General features: G+C 31.8%; 4 protein-coding genes across 6 annotated transcripts in view; 1 reads left to right on the plus strand and 3 right to left on the minus strand.

Annotated features, from left to right (window-relative positions):
- Window positions 1–4,386, plus strand: part of LOC124423967 (failed axon connections) — a 42,667-nt gene extending 38,281 nt beyond the window's left edge. For both annotated transcript variants that reach the window (XM_046962377.1, XM_046962378.1), the window contains exon 4: window positions 178–4,386. In XM_046962377.1, the coding sequence (XP_046818333.1) occupies window positions 178–537 (360 nt within the window). In that variant the 3' untranslated portion in view covers window positions 538–4,386. The remainder of the gene's footprint in view (window positions 1–177) is intronic.
- A 348-nt stretch (window positions 4,387–4,734) lies between these two features.
- On the minus strand, window positions 4,735–11,968 carry LOC124423968. Its single transcript, XM_046962379.1, has 6 exons — window positions 11,467–11,968; window positions 10,337–10,615; window positions 9,741–9,902; window positions 9,186–9,393; window positions 8,887–9,082; window positions 4,735–7,343 (listed from the first exon to the last, which is right to left on the minus strand). Exons 2-6 carry the CDS (start codon window positions 10,517–10,519, stop codon window positions 7,151–7,153), a joined length of 942 nt encoding a protein of 313 aa, XP_046818335.1. The 5' UTR covers window positions 10,520–10,615; window positions 11,467–11,968; the 3' UTR covers window positions 4,735–7,150.
- A 310-nt stretch (window positions 11,969–12,278) lies between these two features.
- Window positions 12,279–13,520, minus strand: LOC124423970 (protein transport protein Sec61 subunit beta). Its single transcript, XM_046962380.1, has 3 exons — window positions 13,273–13,520; window positions 12,983–13,179; window positions 12,279–12,790 (listed from the first exon to the last, which is right to left on the minus strand). The coding sequence occupies exons 1-3, from the start codon at window positions 13,273–13,275 to the stop codon at window positions 12,703–12,705; spliced, it is 288 nt and encodes a 95-aa protein (XP_046818336.1). The 5' UTR covers window positions 13,276–13,520; the 3' UTR covers window positions 12,279–12,702.
- Window positions 13,521–15,214: 1,694 nt separating this feature from the next.
- On the minus strand, window positions 15,215–17,369 carry LOC124423276 (tax1-binding protein 3 homolog). Of its 2 annotated transcripts, XM_046960830.1 has the most exons (4): window positions 17,201–17,369; window positions 16,999–17,133; window positions 16,631–16,759; window positions 15,215–16,551 (listed from the first exon to the last, which is right to left on the minus strand). In XM_046960830.1, exons 2-4 carry the CDS (start codon window positions 17,053–17,055, stop codon window positions 16,363–16,365), a joined length of 375 nt encoding a protein of 124 aa, XP_046816786.1. In that variant the 5' UTR covers window positions 17,056–17,133; window positions 17,201–17,369; the 3' UTR covers window positions 15,215–16,362. The 2 variants fall into 2 exon arrangements, with proteins under 2 accessions (XP_046816786.1, XP_046816784.1); XM_046960828.1 differs by having other exon boundaries at window positions 16,999–17,369.
- Window positions 17,370–17,663: the final 294 nt, after the last annotated feature.

A 17,663-nucleotide genomic window follows, 5' to 3' on the forward strand; every position in this document is an offset into this window, starting at 1 on the left:
AGATCAATAACCATATATCTTATAGTAATGATAGTTATTTTATTACTATTTATAATTATTATTATTATTATTATTAATAGTAGTAGTAGTCGTAGTAGTAGTAATACTAGTAATAGTAATAATGGTTTTTATTTGATTATATACAATTGTTTCATTTTGTTCCCTTTTCTGACTCAGTTGGACGTTGTTGCATTCGCTCACCTCGCTCAAATTCTTTACATCGACAAAGAGACGCCATACAACCTGAGAGACTACATGCAAGAGAATTGCCCGAATCTGGTTGGTCATTGCTCGCGTATGAAGGAACGATGCTTCCCCGATTGGGACGAGATCTGCTCCACCTTGGACATAAATACGCACTTGCCGAAGCCAGAGAAACAGGAGGAGGGTAAGGAGGGTAAGGAAGAGGCAAAGGAATCGAAAGAATCGAAGGAGGAGAAGGAAGGCGACAAGGAGAAGGCGGATAAGGAGGAGAAAGAGATGGAAAAGGACAAGGAGGTCGATGAGAACAAAGAAAAGGAGAAGGATGGGAAATAAGCTGGTGGTGGTTGCGTGGCAGAAAGTAAAATCGTTCGTTGAAAGGATTTAACAGAGGAATAATTAAGGGTGTGTTGTTCGCGAGTGGGAGAAAGAGAGACGGAGCGAGTGAAGGAGAGGAAGATTGAGAGGGAGAGAGGGAGAGAGTCTTTTGTATGCATGTTTGTATGCATGTGTCTCTTTTTTCTTGTTTGCTGTGAGCCTCTGTGTGTATGTGCGTATATGTGTGTACGTCTGTGTGCGTGTGTATGAAATGATAGGAATGCGTAAGTATGTCTCGAAGGAACGGACGATGACGATGATGATGATGGCGACGACGGCGACGACACGACGACGAAGACAACGACAATGATAATGACGGCGATGGTGATGATGATGATTATAATTGTAACGGAGATTGCTAAGAGAGAGCTAAGAGGTTAGGAGAAGTAGAATGAAAGAAGGAGAGGAAAGTTTGAGCATGAGAGAGTGGGAGGGAGGGAGAAAGAAAGAAAGAGAGAGATAGGATGAGAACAGGACGTGAAGAAGAAAGAGAGAAAGAAAGAGAGAGAAAAGAAAAGAAGTGTTGACGATCAGCAGTGCTCTCTACTTATGCGTATATAGATTATTATTAATAGAATCATGTATAATGTTAATACTTCGTTTATTATTGCGCGCGTTCGATCGCATCAACGTTGTACGCCATTTCTCATCGACACCCTTTAAGGACACGCGTGGATTCGAGCGACGCAACTCATCCGAGCCCTTTTTCCCACCCTCTACGTGTGCTCGTGCGTATAAATGTGTTTGAGATAGTGAGAAAGAGAAAAAAAGGAAAGGAGAAAGAAAAAAAGAAAAATTGAGAGAAAGTGAAAATGAATGAACGAGAATGAATGATGACGAATGATTGAAAGTGAGTAAGCGAGCGAATGAGCGAGAAAAAGAATGATAACCAGAGCGCTATTATCGTGAGTCAAAGTAGAATCCAAGTAGGTCTTTTGCAATATATCGAAATGCAATAGCCTAACGCAGGTGTCGTCTCTTTTTATCAGTGGCCAAATGCAATCTACGCTAGGGAAGAATATGTGAAATCGCATGAATTATTCACGAAGATGTTTTTAACAAAAATTAGTATGTGTGTATGAGAGAGAAAGAGAGAAAGAGAGAGAGAGAGAGAGAGAAAGAGAGAAAGAGAGAGAAAGATAGACAATGTAATATCGAGAGGTCCAAGCGTCTCCTAGCGCCGTGTCGTCGTCGGGACGCTTCCTGCGTCGACCTTTTGACCCTTGCTGTGCAAAGTTACCTTGCGTTTCGTGCAACGTAACGTATACTTCTACTTCTACTTCTTCTAGTTTCTCCCTTTAGTTGATTGTCTGTCTCTATTTAGGCGCGAGAAAAAGTCTTTCATCGCGACGTTTCTTTTTCTTTTCTCCTTTTTCCTTCTCCTCTTCCATCTCCCGTTTCCTTTCAAATTTCGCCGTTCGATATAGAATCTACGAACAATCTCCCGCAAAGATATATTTAATCGAATTTTTACTGCTGTCTCGAAAAAACAAAAATAAAAAAAAATAATAAAAAAAAACAATAAAAAGAAAAAAGAAAAGAGCAGCCTAAATGCTAAAACAAAGTCGTTCGCTCGTCGAGAAATCTCGGATTGAGTGAAAAAAGAAGAGAAAAAAAGAAAAAAGGAACTTGATTAATTAATTAATTAATTAATTAAAGATAAGGAAATATATTATAAAAAATTAAAAAGACAAAAAAATTAAAAAACGTCTCTCGAAGCGCACGACTTTCGTTCCGGAGAGAAAAATAAATTTCTAATGCTCGAGTGTGTAAAGGAAAGTATGTGAAAAGAGCAAAGAAAGAGAGAGAGAGAGAGAGAGAGAGAGAGAGAGAGAGAGAGAGAGAGAGAGAGAGAGAGAGAGTGAGAGAGAGAGAGAGTGAGAGACGGAGTGAGAGAGGGGAGGAGAGAGAAAGAGAGAAAGGAAGAATGATTATGAATGACTCCGTTCATTCATCCAATTGATTGATCGATCGATCGATCAGTCGATTCGATCTATGAAATCGAAGTTTTAGCAGTAGAAAAAAAAGAGCGTCGAGAGAAGAAAAACTCTCTCGAACGAAAATCATAAATTTAATCGAGCAGTTTAGCACGAAAGACATCTTTTTTACAATCTTAGTAGATTTTCTATTATCATTTTTTTTTTTTTTTAATAATTTTTATATTTACTTTCTTTCTTTTTTCTATCCCCTCTCTTTCTCTTTCACTCTCTCTTTCTGTCCCCTCTTCTCTCTCTCTCTCTCTCTCTCTCTCTCAGTCTCTCAGTCTCTCAGTCTCACATTTTCTCACTTTGCACCATCACTGTCATTACTTTTTTTAATGATCTTATTTTCTCTTTTTTATTGTTTACTTTTCGTTTATTAAATTTCTTTTTTTTTCTCTCTTCTCGTCGTTTTCTCTCATGGCGGATCATCATCGAGGCGCCCCGAGATCGTTCACTCTTCTTCCTCCACCTTTTTGATTTTCCTATCCCTTTTGCTCACTTGCTTACTCCCTTCCCTCTGTCACCCTTATTCCTTTTTTTATTATATCCACCCATTTCCTTACACACGTGTTTTATAAATATTATATATGTATCTATGTATATCTCTCTCTCTCTCTTTCTCTCACGATAAATAGTTCGCTTTTAATGATCTTTTTATCGCTCTTATTCTTTTTTTTTCTTTTTTTTTATATATTTTTCTTTTATCGATGCGTCTCTCTCTCTTCCCTTATTATATTTGTTCGTTAATTATTTTACTTCTTTTTTATTAATTTTCTTTTTTTTTATTATTTTTCTTTTTTCTTAACTTTTGTTTTTTTCTCTTCCCGCAAAGCGAAGACTATACTTCTCTTTACGCGACATCGACGGCACACTTTCTCACTATTGCTTAATTCTTTTTTGTACATTGTATAGATCGTTTTTAATGAGAGAGCGCGGTACGCTAGATCCGATTAATGGCAACGGAAGGATGCGTAAATGCGCGAATCGTAAAAAAGAAAAATATATATATATATATATACACACAAAATGAATACGTGTGCTTCGCGCCCTTTGTATTTTGTCTTCTTTTTTCTTTTTTTTCTTTTAATATTATTATTATTATTATTATTTTTTTTTTTTTTTTATTTTAACAATGAACGACCATGACCACAAGCGACGAATTTTACAGTCTCTTGTTGTTTCTCCATATTTTTTATCTTTTTATTCGTTTCCTTTCGTCACATTTAATTCTCTCGTCCAAATCAGTTGTCGTTTCTCATTTTTGTTTTATTTTTATTTTTATTTTTATTTTTATTTTTATTTTTTTTGTTTCCGGTTCTCGAAGCTCTGTGCTGTCCCTTCCCTTATCCCCATCCCTTACCCTCACCACATCCTATTCCTCTTCCTCCTTGTAGTTTTTTACGATAGAGACGACGATGATGATTTATCTCGAACGTCATTAAGGGTAATTTAACCTTGCGTAATACAAAGTGTCTTTCACGCATCGAAACTGACATTTGATGTATTAAATGTTATCGAACGGGAATTGAAGTTTTTTCTATAGGCGCTGCACAAGCAGCAGCCGCAAATATTCCACAAAGACACGAGATGATACATTTATATTTAAGTAGCTTTACTATTATTAATGACGATTATGATTATTACACATGAGGGGAAAAAAAAGAAAAAAAAGTGATGAGGTAAAAAAAAAGAAAGGAAAACAAAATATAAATTAGTGTGTGGAGCTGTTTATACTTAGGACGATGCATACGTTTACAACCGTGGTTACGATTATTATGAATTATTATTATGACTATGAATAAATAATATAAAATTAGTGACAAAACACATGGACAAGACCATCAAGTTGCAGCACAGTAGGTAGGCACACCCCAGTACAGTAAGATTATTGTAAGAGGAATATTATTAATAATAATTATAATATGACTGCTCGTTTTATGCTCGGCGCTATACATTTCATTGTCATTATTATATCACCATTTATTAACGATATACATACGAACAAATAAAATGTGTTTATAAATATAACGTGATCTTTAAGAAGTTCGTCTGGACTTTATTGTTCCAAGATGATTATTTTCTCAACCGTCCGTTTTGATTTGTTTTATTTTCGATGATTATGGGAGGAGTCATAAAAATGGATAAATGATTTAAAGTAAGAAAACAACAGATATGATTTTTTCGTTGGATCTAACAACGATTTATTATCGTACAATTTTATAGATTCTCTTTAGCAACAACGATCTTTTCAATATTCTTCTTCTTTCTTTTTTTTTCTACATTTTGTTACCTCACAATATCGGCCAGAAATCTTGTCTTATTGTTAAATCTATATTATAGATTATCTAAGAATTAAGACTATCGAACAAATTTTCTGTATGTTATTTCTTTTTTTTTTTTCTTTTATATATATATATTATTTTTTATTCTCTTTTAACAACAATATTCTCTATCGGCCACTAAGATATGTTTCGTATTGCTAGATTTTAATCAATATAGATACAATGATTTCTAAATAGAGCGCGGTAAAGATTCTACTGCATTTTTCTAAAACTAATTTCAATTATATTCGAAAGATCACGCGATACGATAATAGTACATAAGTACTACATACGTACAGGTAAAAAACTATTAACGCATTTTATTTATAACGCATATTATACATTGAATATCTCTAGTATTAATTCTCTTTTCTTTTCATCTATATCACCTTTACAACGAGCATTTTAGATCTTCATTTAACATTGTTGCGTATGGTTGAATCCCGACAAAATGGCACGAATTTGCCAAGCGTATATTTTTTACGTTATATATCTTTCTTTTTTTTTAATTCTTTCTTTTTATTTTTTTGTCTCTATAGTAAATATATTCGGTCCCAAATCGAGGCCATCGCATTCGAGGTAGCGCGATTACATTATAAAGTTTTTAGATAATCACGTTCGACATCGTTTTATGCAATACATATTTTTACATTAATTATTATTGTAATTTTCTTTTAGCGCAAGGCGAATATTAATGAAACTACTGATCGACGTTAGAACACTTAATTGACAATTATTTTCTTTTTTATAACGATCGAAACGTCATATCTGCTATGCACCGATTTCTATTATTGAATTTTTCCAATTAAATGAATTAAACTTTTTTTTCGTTCTCATTATTGGCAGAAGGATACTTCTTTTTTCCTCTTTTTTCTTTAGAAAAATTATAACGCCTATAGAAATCGGCGTTCTTCTTTAATCGACCGCTATTGCTACGATTTTTAATTATATTGCTTCGATTTGGCTATTGCATTACTCACGTGTAATGATCATCTATTTTTTTTCTGTTTTTTTATCTGTTTTTTCTTTTTTATTTTTTCTCATTACCATGAAAAGATATTATTTCTAATTAATCACGAGACTCAAAGCGATCAAAACTGAGCAACGCAATGCTCGATAATTGCATCGTTTTATTTATTTATTTTTTTTTCTTTTTTCTTTTTTCTTTTTCCTTTTTTTTTTTTAATTGCAAAGCTACTTGCAATAGTTATTCATTATAATTCTTTTATATTAGCTTCTAATATCGCCGATTAATATAACTTTCTCTTTTATATAATTAATTAATTATTTATTTATTTTTTTTTTTTTAATTTAACCATTAAATTTTAGATTTAACCATCGAAACGAGTAAATAACAATGATCGCGGATGGATTTATGTGCCAAAGATAGTGAACTTCGAAAAGTCGTCCAGCGGTACCGTAAACTCGAAGTCACGTTAATTAATTCATTCATTAAACGTCATCATTGACCATTTTTTTAAATTTGTACCTTAGAAAGAGGGCGAAATAGTGATTAGACGGAATGTGCGGAAGATTAGAAGTTATTCTGTAATACTAATTCATATTTATCCACGATCCTGAATACATACATATATATTTATATGTATATCACCGTTGTCTTCACCATTAATATCCGGACCAGCCGGTTAGCAAAAATCCATAAATAATTTGTTTCTTTTATTCCAACGTTTAAAATAATAGAACGTTCAACGTCCTCGTTTCTTTCTCTTTTTTCTCTTTTTCTCTGTCTCTTTCTCTTTCTCTCTCTTTCTCATTTTATCAATACGAGAGAAAAAGAGAAAACAAAGAACTCATCCTTGAGAAAATTACAAAGAATTTATCGTGAAAACGATAATGAGAGATTTGTTTTGAAAGAAAAAGGATCTTTCTCGAAATAAACACACGACGCGCGCACACGCACGCGCGCACACACACACACACGTGCTCGTATACACAAGTACATACATTCATAAATATATAGAACGGTATATTCATTCCTATATATTCATCAGGTAACTAAAGACATAACAACAATATATAGATCATTCTTTCCATTGTGTACTCACTTTTCAAGGTAACAAGTCCTGAAAGGACAATGAGAAATTCTCGGAATCGATTGAGTTAGAGAGAACACGTATTGTTATTCCTGTCGTATTATCGATAAAAACGGTGTACTAGGAAGGTCGTTTAAAAGGCTGTGCTGGCTGTCGCCGTAGTCGTCGATTGCACGCCGGACTCAGAGTTAGGACGCCCGGCGTGTGGCTACAGCTACGTGGATGCTGCCAAACTGATGGACGTCGATTCGGTCACGGCCGAACGTGGCTTTGCGTCTAACGAATTGTAAAGGGGATATTCACAGCAGAGAACAAACTTCAGAAAACGTGGTACTTCGACGTAGATCGAAGGTGGAATTGGTATCAATGGTGACGTTGATTGTTTGTAGTAACGATATTCAGCATTACTGAAAGGAAAATCGATAGATATTAAGGGCTTACTCGTACTTGTAAATTAATTAAAAAAAAAATCGATCTTTCGATCTCATAATACGCCGTCTCAAGAATATTTAGTTATGATAGTTTCGAATTAATCTGATTAATAATATACGATTAATAATATACGATGGGAAGCTATATATCCTTCATATCTACCCACACAGTCTGTTGTTATCGAATAATGTCTTGTCCTTTGCGAAGATTCAATGAATGTATTTTGTTTTAGTGCATACATTAGATCTATGACGCATTTTTCTAGTAGGTTTAAATGGCTCCGAAATTTAAATATACAAAATTTAAGATATTCGATTAATAGAATTGTGAAAGTCGTGCGATGCTATCTGCTTTTGAAGTATTACGTTTGTATCGTTTAACCTCATGTATTTGTAATTAAGTATCAATCGTAAAAGGGATTCGCGAGAATTGACAAATTCGGAAAATCTTCGAAGATCACGAGGGAGAAAAGAAGGGTGAACATTTTTAATCCGAAAATTGCGGAAAATGATAAACAGTTTTGATTCGCAAAAAAAAAAACAAAAAGGAGCTGTAAATTATCGTATCGTAAGATAATAATGAATATGACTATAGGATGTAGAATTCCCTTTACCGATTTTATTTTTGCGATTTTTGATCTTTTGAAGTATTAAGAATAGGAGAAAAACATTAAATTTTAAGCTGCAATTACGCAGTGGCCTAGAATTAAAAATTGTGATGTTGTGTGAGATTCTATTGAAGTGTGTTGTAGACCAAACCTGCATAATTATGCACAAAGGAAAGATGTTATCCGGATAGAGACGCTTAACTGATAAGCACATGAAAGAGAGCACCCTGGAGAGAAAAATGCTTCGTTAACAGTACGACTTGGAGGTGGATGATGCAGCAAATGAATGATGGAGGAGGATGATGGAGGAGGATAATACAACAAAAGATTTAGTATATGAGCTCAAAGTAGATGACTCCATGTTCCTTTTAATTAATACTAGTACTAATTAACTAGTAGTAATTAATATTAGTACTATTATATAAACTCTTATAATTTTATATATATATATATATATATATATATATATATATATATAAAATTATATCATATAATTATATCATATATATCATATAAAATATCCTATTTACACAATATATTTATGTTATTCGATTACATATTTCAATATTACTCTAATAGACATTAATATACATAGAACGTATGTGGATATTAGAATGAAAAATTTTTGAAATACTTTTCAAGTTTCAATATTAATTTCAAGTTTCAAATTAATTTTATATAAGACTTTTCTTAATATTTATATTATAGACTTTTGATTCTTTATAATGATTAAAATACGTTTTTAATATCAAATAGTATTAGCCAGATGTTCTCTTAGCTGTCTTATTTCTTTTTTTAATTTATGAAAAGACAATCCCTCTGTTCAATAACCGATAGTTCTGAAGAAGTTAGAAGTACCTTATCGGGTATATAAAAGTGTAAAACGATATTATAAAAATAGAGACACTTACTCTCGGTATCTCTCGTCCGACGCCTTTTCCAGTAAAGGCATACCCGATAAGAAGAGGATGATGATCGTTGTAAAGATCGGAGAGGCGATAACAACCCATTCGGCTCCTTCGATCACGTTCAAGGATATTACGAAGATACCCCACCATACGACGATTTCTCCGAAATAATTAGGATGCCTAGATAGTCTCCATAGTCCTGTAATTATTACGATCGTTATATAAAACTCGACTATTTCGCATTTGATTATTTGATTATTAAATTAAATCAAAATGATTTGAAACCATCGAACTTTACTTACCGTCGTTACACCATTTCCCATTGTTAACGGGATCCTGTTTAAAAGCGAACTTTTGTAAATCAGCATAGGTCTCTGCCGCGAATCCAATGAGGAAGAGTCCAGTACCAGCACTGTCGAAATTGGTCATCGTTTTTGGCGCTGGTGGGATTTTGTGACGAGGCGAATTTATGATAATTACCGGTAGACTCACAACATAAACCCATACAGCCTAGAAAGGAAAGAAAGAAAGAAAGAGAAAACGAGAGAGATTGATAGCAATCGATAGTAAAGGGAGAGATGGAGATTATCGATAGTAAAGAAAAGTAAGGGATTCTGCCCACTTGGCAAATGATCCTGATATCAATAAAAAGTATATATATAGTAATATAAGATGTCATGAATAAAATCTTGGCTTTCAATATTGGCAATAACCATTCCCTGTTTCGATAAAACATAGATATACATTTTTATATCTATTTTCGAGAAATTCATAAATTATTAGCTATACGACATATTGATTATTATTATTATTACTATTATTATTTTAATAAAACGTATACTTTATAAAAAATTCACCTGGAAGGTCCAAAAAACTGCAAAACGAATAACATTGCTTCGACGATCTTCGAATCTTTTATCTCGTCCGATCTTGATGATTCGATAAAGAAGGTATCCTGATAGTCGTACACCCCATAAACATACAAATACGGTAACCATAAGCTGTCGATTGTCGTAGGTCTGTGATAGAGAAAAAATATAACATTACTTGTTAATAAATAATTTGATTACCGTGAAATTTTTCGTGATACATATATACGTAAAATGAAATTGGCCTGAATTGTATTTATTTTTTAATTGTTTATCATATTATAATCATATATTATAATATTATTATTATGATCTAATATATTTTTATATAATAATATAATATATAAGTTTTTTTTTTTTAATATAAGAAAAATATATATAAATATATATTTGAAATTGAAAATTTTTCAGATTTTTGAGTTAGGTCTTTTTTTCCCCATAATAATTAACACAATTATGTATTACATGCATGCATGGATCATCCCACGAGCATTAATACGTATAAATTACACATCCTCTCTTACTCGAGCGAGCAAAGGAGAAGAGTGTCGGTTATAATTAGCGCCTGGCATTTTCTAGTATACCTTGCCCATTTGCCCGAGAAAGAAAGTGAGAAGGGCAAGAATGATGAAGTTGGTGCCGCCGGCAAAATCCGTCAATTTGTCCAGCTGAAACGTCGCGGCAATTGTGAAGAATATCAATTGCATTCCGACCGTAACGATCGCGCTCACGGCCAGATGATCCTCGTCTAAAATATCCACCGCCATTTTTCCCTTTCCTCCTGCTTCTCCGTCTTCTTCTCGTCCACCTCCCTCCCTTCTTCACCCCCTTATCGCTATCTTTGTCTCTTTAACACGAATTACCTACGAATATGTGAAACGTTTTATTAATATTATTATTAATATAATTTTCCTTTCTTTTCTTTTTTATTATTTAATCAGAACGTAATGAAATCATCGACTATTTTAATTATTTTTAATAATTTTTTTTTTCTTTCATTTTTATGATAATACAGTATTCGTTGACGAGTGATACTACTACAATTATTTATATTCTTGAATAATCATATCGGCGCGAAATTAAGAATAATGCATTGGTTTTATTCTTTTTCTTTTTTTTTTTTTTTTTACTTTTTTTTTATGCTTGAACATATTTTACTAAATGGCCGAATTACGGATCACTACTTCCGTGCGCGCGTAGATATGTATGTACTGTCTGCACACGTCGCATTGCAGGAATCAAAATCGTGAGGAACGAATGAGAATAATATTGAGAGATCGTTGAAACGAGGGAAAATAGTTTTCTTTTTTCCTTTTTTTTTTGGTGACGAATATCGGACAAGTTGATGAGAAAGAAAGAGAGGGAAAGAGAGAGAGAGAGAAAGAGAGAGAAAGTCGAGTTGTAGTCGAAAGCAAATGACTTAATGAAAAATTGCATTTTTTTTCTTTCTTATTCTTTTTCTTTTTGTTTGATTTTTTTTTATTTTCTCTTCTTAAAAATAATTGTTCTCTCGAAAGAGACTTGTGCGACATAAAAAAAATTTTATTGGAAAAAGAAAGAACGAAGGAGAATATAAACCATGAATGAAAAAAAAAAAGAAGAACAGAAAAAAAGAAAAAAAAAGAAAAGACAAAACAGAGAAACGTCGTAGACAAGAAGACTCTAAGATGAATGAGATAACAATGAAAGTACTTAAAATGACGATAGATTTTACCTCGCGCGAGGTGTGCCTCATCACAACGGATTTCCCTTCGGACGCAACACCCGCGTCGGAGGAAGAGGCAGGAACGACTAACGTCGGTGAAAATTCAATGTCGAGTAGTCTAAAACGAGAGATATACCACGATCACGTGTTACATTTTCGAACTGAGAGCACATTGACGGCGGGCTACACAATATTCTCTTTATCTCTCTCTTTCTCACTCCTCTTTTCTTACATCATTTTCTTCCTTTTTTCCACCCACTCTTTCTCTCTTCTCTATCTCCCTCTCTCTCTTTCTATCTCTCTATATCCCTCCTATCCTTCCTTCTTTCATCATTGTTCTTTCCCTTTCTTTCTCTCTTTTTCACTTTTATGAGTCGACAAGAGCGTGCGCGACCGAGCCCTACGTTTCTCCTACGCCATCCCTATTTTCTATCCTTTTTCTTTTTCCTCTCTCTCTCTCTCTCTTTCTCTTTTGCGCAATCGTCGCACAGTAATCTGCGCTTATTGGACTAACGAATCGATATAATGCGCACGAGTACACCAAAATGGAACGAACAATGAGTCTGAAAGATTATGGTAGAAATCTTAGGACGAGGTATCTCTTTCTTTCTGTGAGATGGTGCAATTGATTTTCTTTTTTTTTTCGCTTTTCAATTTATACGAAAATATCATTTTAATTCATAGAGAAAATTTTTACATTTTTATCGGGCATATTAATATTAGGGATCATATAATCGAAACAGTTTGGAAATTTTTTTTTGGAATAAAAGGGACGTGAAATTCGAGACAGTGTTTCCATCGAAATTATAATACGACATAAGTTAAGAATAAATTATGTTTATTCCGATAATATAGATTGTACATTTAATTAATGTTTCCGAGTAAGAATTAAATATCTTAAGTATAAATTGCAACAAGAGTCAAGAAGGAACGTAATGTTATATTAACGTTCCTTTGAACATTGAACTTAACTTATTATCTCATGTTTAATGTTTCAAAATGGAATCATTGATTTACTCATAGGAGATGTAAAAATTGTATAATAAACACTCGTGGAGTATGGATTCGACGAACAAAATGTATCAGATCAAAAATGATACCTCGTGTAGTTCAGACAAAAGCAAATATCTCTGTATGCAAAAATTAATTCTAACAGTTCTTGCTAATCTTACACATGTACTTAAAACTTTTCCCGCCTCATAAGTTTCATTTATAACGTAATGTGATTTAACACGATCGCTTTCCTTAAGATCTGGTATATTTTCCCCAAATGTGAAGCATGAATACAGATGCGATGAACAATAGGGACATGACGAGTACTGGCACTGGACCTCTAAACAAACAAACATATATATTATTCATTTTATAAGCTTTAGTAATTATCAATAAAAGATATTTATTCCAAATATATGAGCAATAATCATAAAGAAGAAAAGCATACCGTATATTTATTTCTTTGAAAAATATACTTATATGTTATAACCAATCTGTAAAGTACAATAAGAATAACACAAAAGTAACTTACACTTTGATGCCAGGCGAATCATCTGTATAAAATCTCCACATACCACCAGAACTTGTACCAGTGTTTCTATTTCTAGATGAAGTAGCAGTGGCAGTTTTGCGTTGTCTGACAGTACCACTGCCACCTGCTCTAGGTGCTATAGCCTTACTGGGTGAACGACCCGCGGATCCAACCGATGTGGCACTAGGTGCGGCAGGCTTGAAATAAACGAAAATTTATCTATTAAAATCCTTTTCTTTTAAATCAATAAATATAAGAAAGGAATTCTCTGTTCGAATTGTATCACTCACCATTGTTATTTATGATAATTAAAGCTCTTTTCACCGAAAAGGTATTTATCACAGTATTAATTCTGTAATTAGCAAAACTCCAATTCTTTTTCGTCAAATATTTTAACGCATAAAAACCTTATAGGACGGATATATAACAAAAGAACTAGAAGTTTCGTAGCTCACTAAATGACTCCGTTTGGATCACTTTAAGACTACGTTTTGAACACTCGCTTCCGTCTGAAGTACACCGATTAACGACGTGTCATATGTATACGATACACGTGGTGCGTCTTTGACACGTCATCGGAATCGGCTATATTCGTCTTCTTCGTTGGTTGCGATACTTAATGCGAATTTTCATGAAAGCGTTTAAAATTCGACGTTTAAGGACGCTGATAATTGGGAATTCGTTTTCTTAATGTTACTGAAATTGGCGCGAAATTCAAAACTTCTCTATTCTTTCGTCTATTAGGAGAATCGTTAAAATTGTAGTTTACGAATAAACTTAATATTCGGAAGAGGATGACGGGGAAAGTATCGTACGACGAAAATATTTTTAACAATTTCTTTGGTATTTTTTTTAATAACATCACGGTATTCATCTACAATTTGTGTGACAAAATAAAAAATATATAAATCAATACGAAATGTTGTATAATAGATTGAATCATAATGTAAAAGTTTATAAATTCGTTATGCAGAACACGGTATTTGTACCTTAATCATGTATATCAGGAGTTATGATACATACTCGCAAATATACTAACTGTGCCAACCATTTTGAAAAACAATGTTTATTAAAAGCTGGCTTTTTAAATTGTCGTATTGCCCCAGCATAAACTTCAGGTCAAATATTTTGGTTCTTTGGAAAAGTATTTCTACTTTTAAGAAGCAAATATATCGTGATGTATAAAAAATATATATACGAATATCAGTATATGTTCGTACTTAAAGTATAGCAATTTCATATTTAAAAATAAATAGGTGTAAATGATAATAGTATTAATTACTGTATATATAGATATAGAAAACTTATTGTAAGCAATATATATACGTTAGTATCTACAACACAGAATTGCTTTCATCAAGATCTAAAAAAAGGTCTTTATGTATGTATGTATGTATGTATGTATGTATGTATGTATGTATGTATGTATGTATGTATGTATGTATGTATGTATGTATGTATGTATGTATGTATGTATGTATGTATGTATGTATGTATGTATGTATGTATGTATGTATGTATGTATGTATGTATGTATGTATGTATGTATGTATGTATGTATGTATGTATGTATGTATGTATGTATGTATGTATGTATGTATGTATGTATGTATGTATGTATGTATGTATGTATGTATGTATGTATGTATGTATGTATGTATGTATGTATGTATGTATGTATGTATGTATGTATGTATGTATGTATGTATGTATGTATGTATGTATGTATGTATGCCAACACTAAAGAATAACATTTCTCATAACATTATATGCGAACTAATCTTAATATTTTGTTACAAATCAATTTTACTTTGTCACCAAAATAGTGGACCTAATTTTTAGCATTATGGGCTTTCTATTACATAGTTTTTTCCCACATACATTGTATCATATACAATAATTAATGTATTTTATATTTGTGACTGAACTTTTATAGTTCTGATGTTCATAGACTAGTCTTCACAGTTATGGCTTAAAGTTTATATTTATGATGTAATGAGAAGCAGCGCATTTACAGTGCCTTTACTATTATAATTGGAAATAGAAAAGGAAGTCACGCGTTGGTGCAGGAACTTTTGTTCTTTTTTTTTCACTTATAATATGCAATGTATCTGAAGTTAATAGTAAAGTAAAAAAACATTATTTTTATGCTCGTATAAAAGTATGAAAAACTTTAAAATTTTAATTGGGAATAAAAATGAATTATTGATTTTTTTATGAAGCATTCTTGTGTTAATGTAGTTATACTACAAAAAAAAAAAAAAAAAAACAGTTATCTTAATTTATGAAATGCTTAGAAATTCCGCTATTACATGCACCCTAATATTTCTTGTCTAATAAATCTCATATATTACTTAATCACATTCTTGTAAAATTGTAAGTCATAATAAAATTGTATTATAAGTATTTCCATTATATTTCTTGTAAACGATCTTTGAAATCGTCTCTCATAGTATAATAGGGATACTATAATTTTTATGTAGAAATTTCAAAATTGTTTAAAAAATGCATTAAGTTCGTATTCTATTGAAACGCTTTGGCCTTTGTTTGTTCTGTTTCAGGCATATTTTTAATCGTGGATCATTGTATAAGATAATGCTCAAAACTTGTGTTCATAATTGTCTTACTTATAAAATTAAGTAGAATAAGATTAATATCTCTTGATATAATAACTTTTGTTGTATATTACTTAATTATAGTAATAAGAAATTTTTAATACGTTGAAAATTTGGCACCTTTTTAGGTTATGAAAATTCTTTAAAATTCTTTGTAAATTTTTTTTTGTTTCATTATACTCATAGTATAATTCTAACGTTTTTTTAACATATCAAATTCATACTATTAATAACATTAATGGTGCACATCAGATAGTGTATATATAATTCATACTTTTCATCAATAACAATAAATTATAACAGGATGTTTATATAATCGCATTGATCTAATGGTTCGATATTATATCCACAGTGCAGTCAAATTTAATTAATTTTATGCCTGATACTGAGACTTATTAACCATTAAAGTATTCATGATTATATAATATAACTAAATTATTGTTACCAAAAATAAAGTCTTTAGAAAACGGAAAACATCACATTGCACCGTGTCACTCAGTGATTTTAGTACATCTCATATGATGATGTTTGATATTATAAAACAATTTTCACATTGTCAAAAATTGTTAAATTTGATCGTCAAAAGTTTTTTTTTTATCATACAGATAAAGTCAATTGATACATTATCTTGAAAACACTGACCTTGATGAGTTTTATGCCGTTGCTCATTATCTGACATTTATCTGACACGATGCTCAAATGAATCAGCTTTATCAAAATGAAATATGAAATAAATATTAGCTTTTATTTTTTGTTTGGTCCAACTTAAGTACTGGTTACACCTTTGCGGGCTACCAATAAATTTAATACTGGATGTTTCTTTATATAAGAAACAGCTTTTTTATGAGTAACCATCGTGAAATCATATCCATTGCACTGTAGAATTTTGTCATGCATTCTAAGACCGCTCTTAGCTGCTGGTGACCCTTCATGAACTTCAGTTACATATATACCCTGAAATAGTAACATTATTATAGAACTTAAATAACTATTATCTTTATAATTATTATTTAACAAAATATTATTATAATACATTATCTGTATAGCCTTGTGGACTCTTTCGAAAATCTTGATCTATTCCTCCTCCAATTTTAAAGCCACACTTCATAACTTCTTCTCCATTCTCATTAACTTCAGTTTCTTTATGTAAAGTTATAGGTATCTGTAGAAAAATAAATGTATCTTTTACATTTTTTATAACCATATATAGAAATAATGTTATAATACTTTTATGCATTTTCTCTTCAGATTATAAATAATTTCTTAGTAGATAAGATGTAAATAAAGGACATTATTCTAGAAGCCAAGTATTTGAATATGTAATGTAAATTTTTATACAATTAATTAATCAATCAAAGGTATACTTTAAATAAACAAAATTATAATTCTGATAAAACTCACACTCAGGCATTCCATCGCAGTACCCGCTTGATGTTGAAAAGCCATTTTTGCGCACATAATGATGAATTTTGTTTTTACACTTGGTTCCGTTAAAAAATTCGTCTAAATTTCGCGATGACACGAATCACACACGCCCTAAATACGTCAAAGTAATTAACGAGATGCAAACGAAAATAGAATTTAGATATTTTTGAACTTTTACCGCTTAAGTATCGACAACGCTACTTTATTTATTAGCTTTCATTCGTTTGTTTATCTAATTATGCATACAATGCATTCCCTGAGTAAGCTTAAGATATTAATTGAACTGTGTTAGTCGACATACGGTCTTATTCAGCGTAGTTAAGAATATCGATGCACAATATTGCATTCTGTGTTGTCGTTTAGTAATCGCTTCATTCGCTAGATGGCACCATAAAGAACGTTCAACCTTGTTTTGTTAGTCAATAATTTATAAAAAAACAATTTTGTCAAATAAATTATTAATACGTATCAAGGAGAATTTAAGAAATTCTTTTTAAAATAAAAAAAAAAAATAAATTAAAAAATACAATTTAGATATTATCCCAAAAAATTCTTTCAGATACCTCTTTATAATATACAATATTATTGTAGATGGCATCGCGATGTATAGTTTGAGCGCCAATTTTATCTGCGTAGTTGAT

The sequence above is a fragment of the Vespa crabro genome, chromosome 4, assembly GCF_910589235.1.
Source record: "Vespa crabro chromosome 4, iyVesCrab1.2, whole genome shotgun sequence".
Classification (NCBI taxonomy): domain Eukaryota; kingdom Metazoa; phylum Arthropoda; class Insecta; order Hymenoptera; family Vespidae; genus Vespa; species Vespa crabro.

Coding starts and splice junctions, on each gene's coding strand:
- LOC124423970 (XM_046962380.1), bottom strand. Junction 12,791..12,982: donor GATTCGCCTGGCATCAAAGT/GTAAGTTACTTT, acceptor TTGTTTGTTTAG/AGGTCCAGTGCCAGTACTCG.
- LOC124423968 (XM_046962379.1), bottom strand. CDS start 10,519: ATGGCGGTGGATATTTTAGACGAGGATCATCTGGCCGTGAGCGCGATC. Junction 9,083..9,185: donor TGGGAAATGGTGTAACGACG/GTAAGTAAAGTT, acceptor TAATAATTACAG/GACTATGGAGACTATCTAGG. Junction 7,344..8,886: donor TCGGACGAGAGATACCGAGA/GTAAGTGTCTCT, acceptor TTTTCCTTTCAG/TAATGCTGAATATCGTTACT.
- LOC124423276 (XM_046960830.1), bottom strand. CDS start 17,055: ATGTGCGCAAAAATGGCTTTTCAACATCAAGCGGGTACTGCGATGGAA. Junction 16,760..16,998: donor CTGCGATGGAATGCCTGAGT/GTGAGTTTTATC, acceptor ATTTTTCTACAG/ATACCTATAACTTTACATAA. Junction 16,552..16,630: donor CACAAGGCTATACAGATAAT/GTATTATAATAA, acceptor TTACTATTTCAG/GGTATATATGTAACTGAAGT.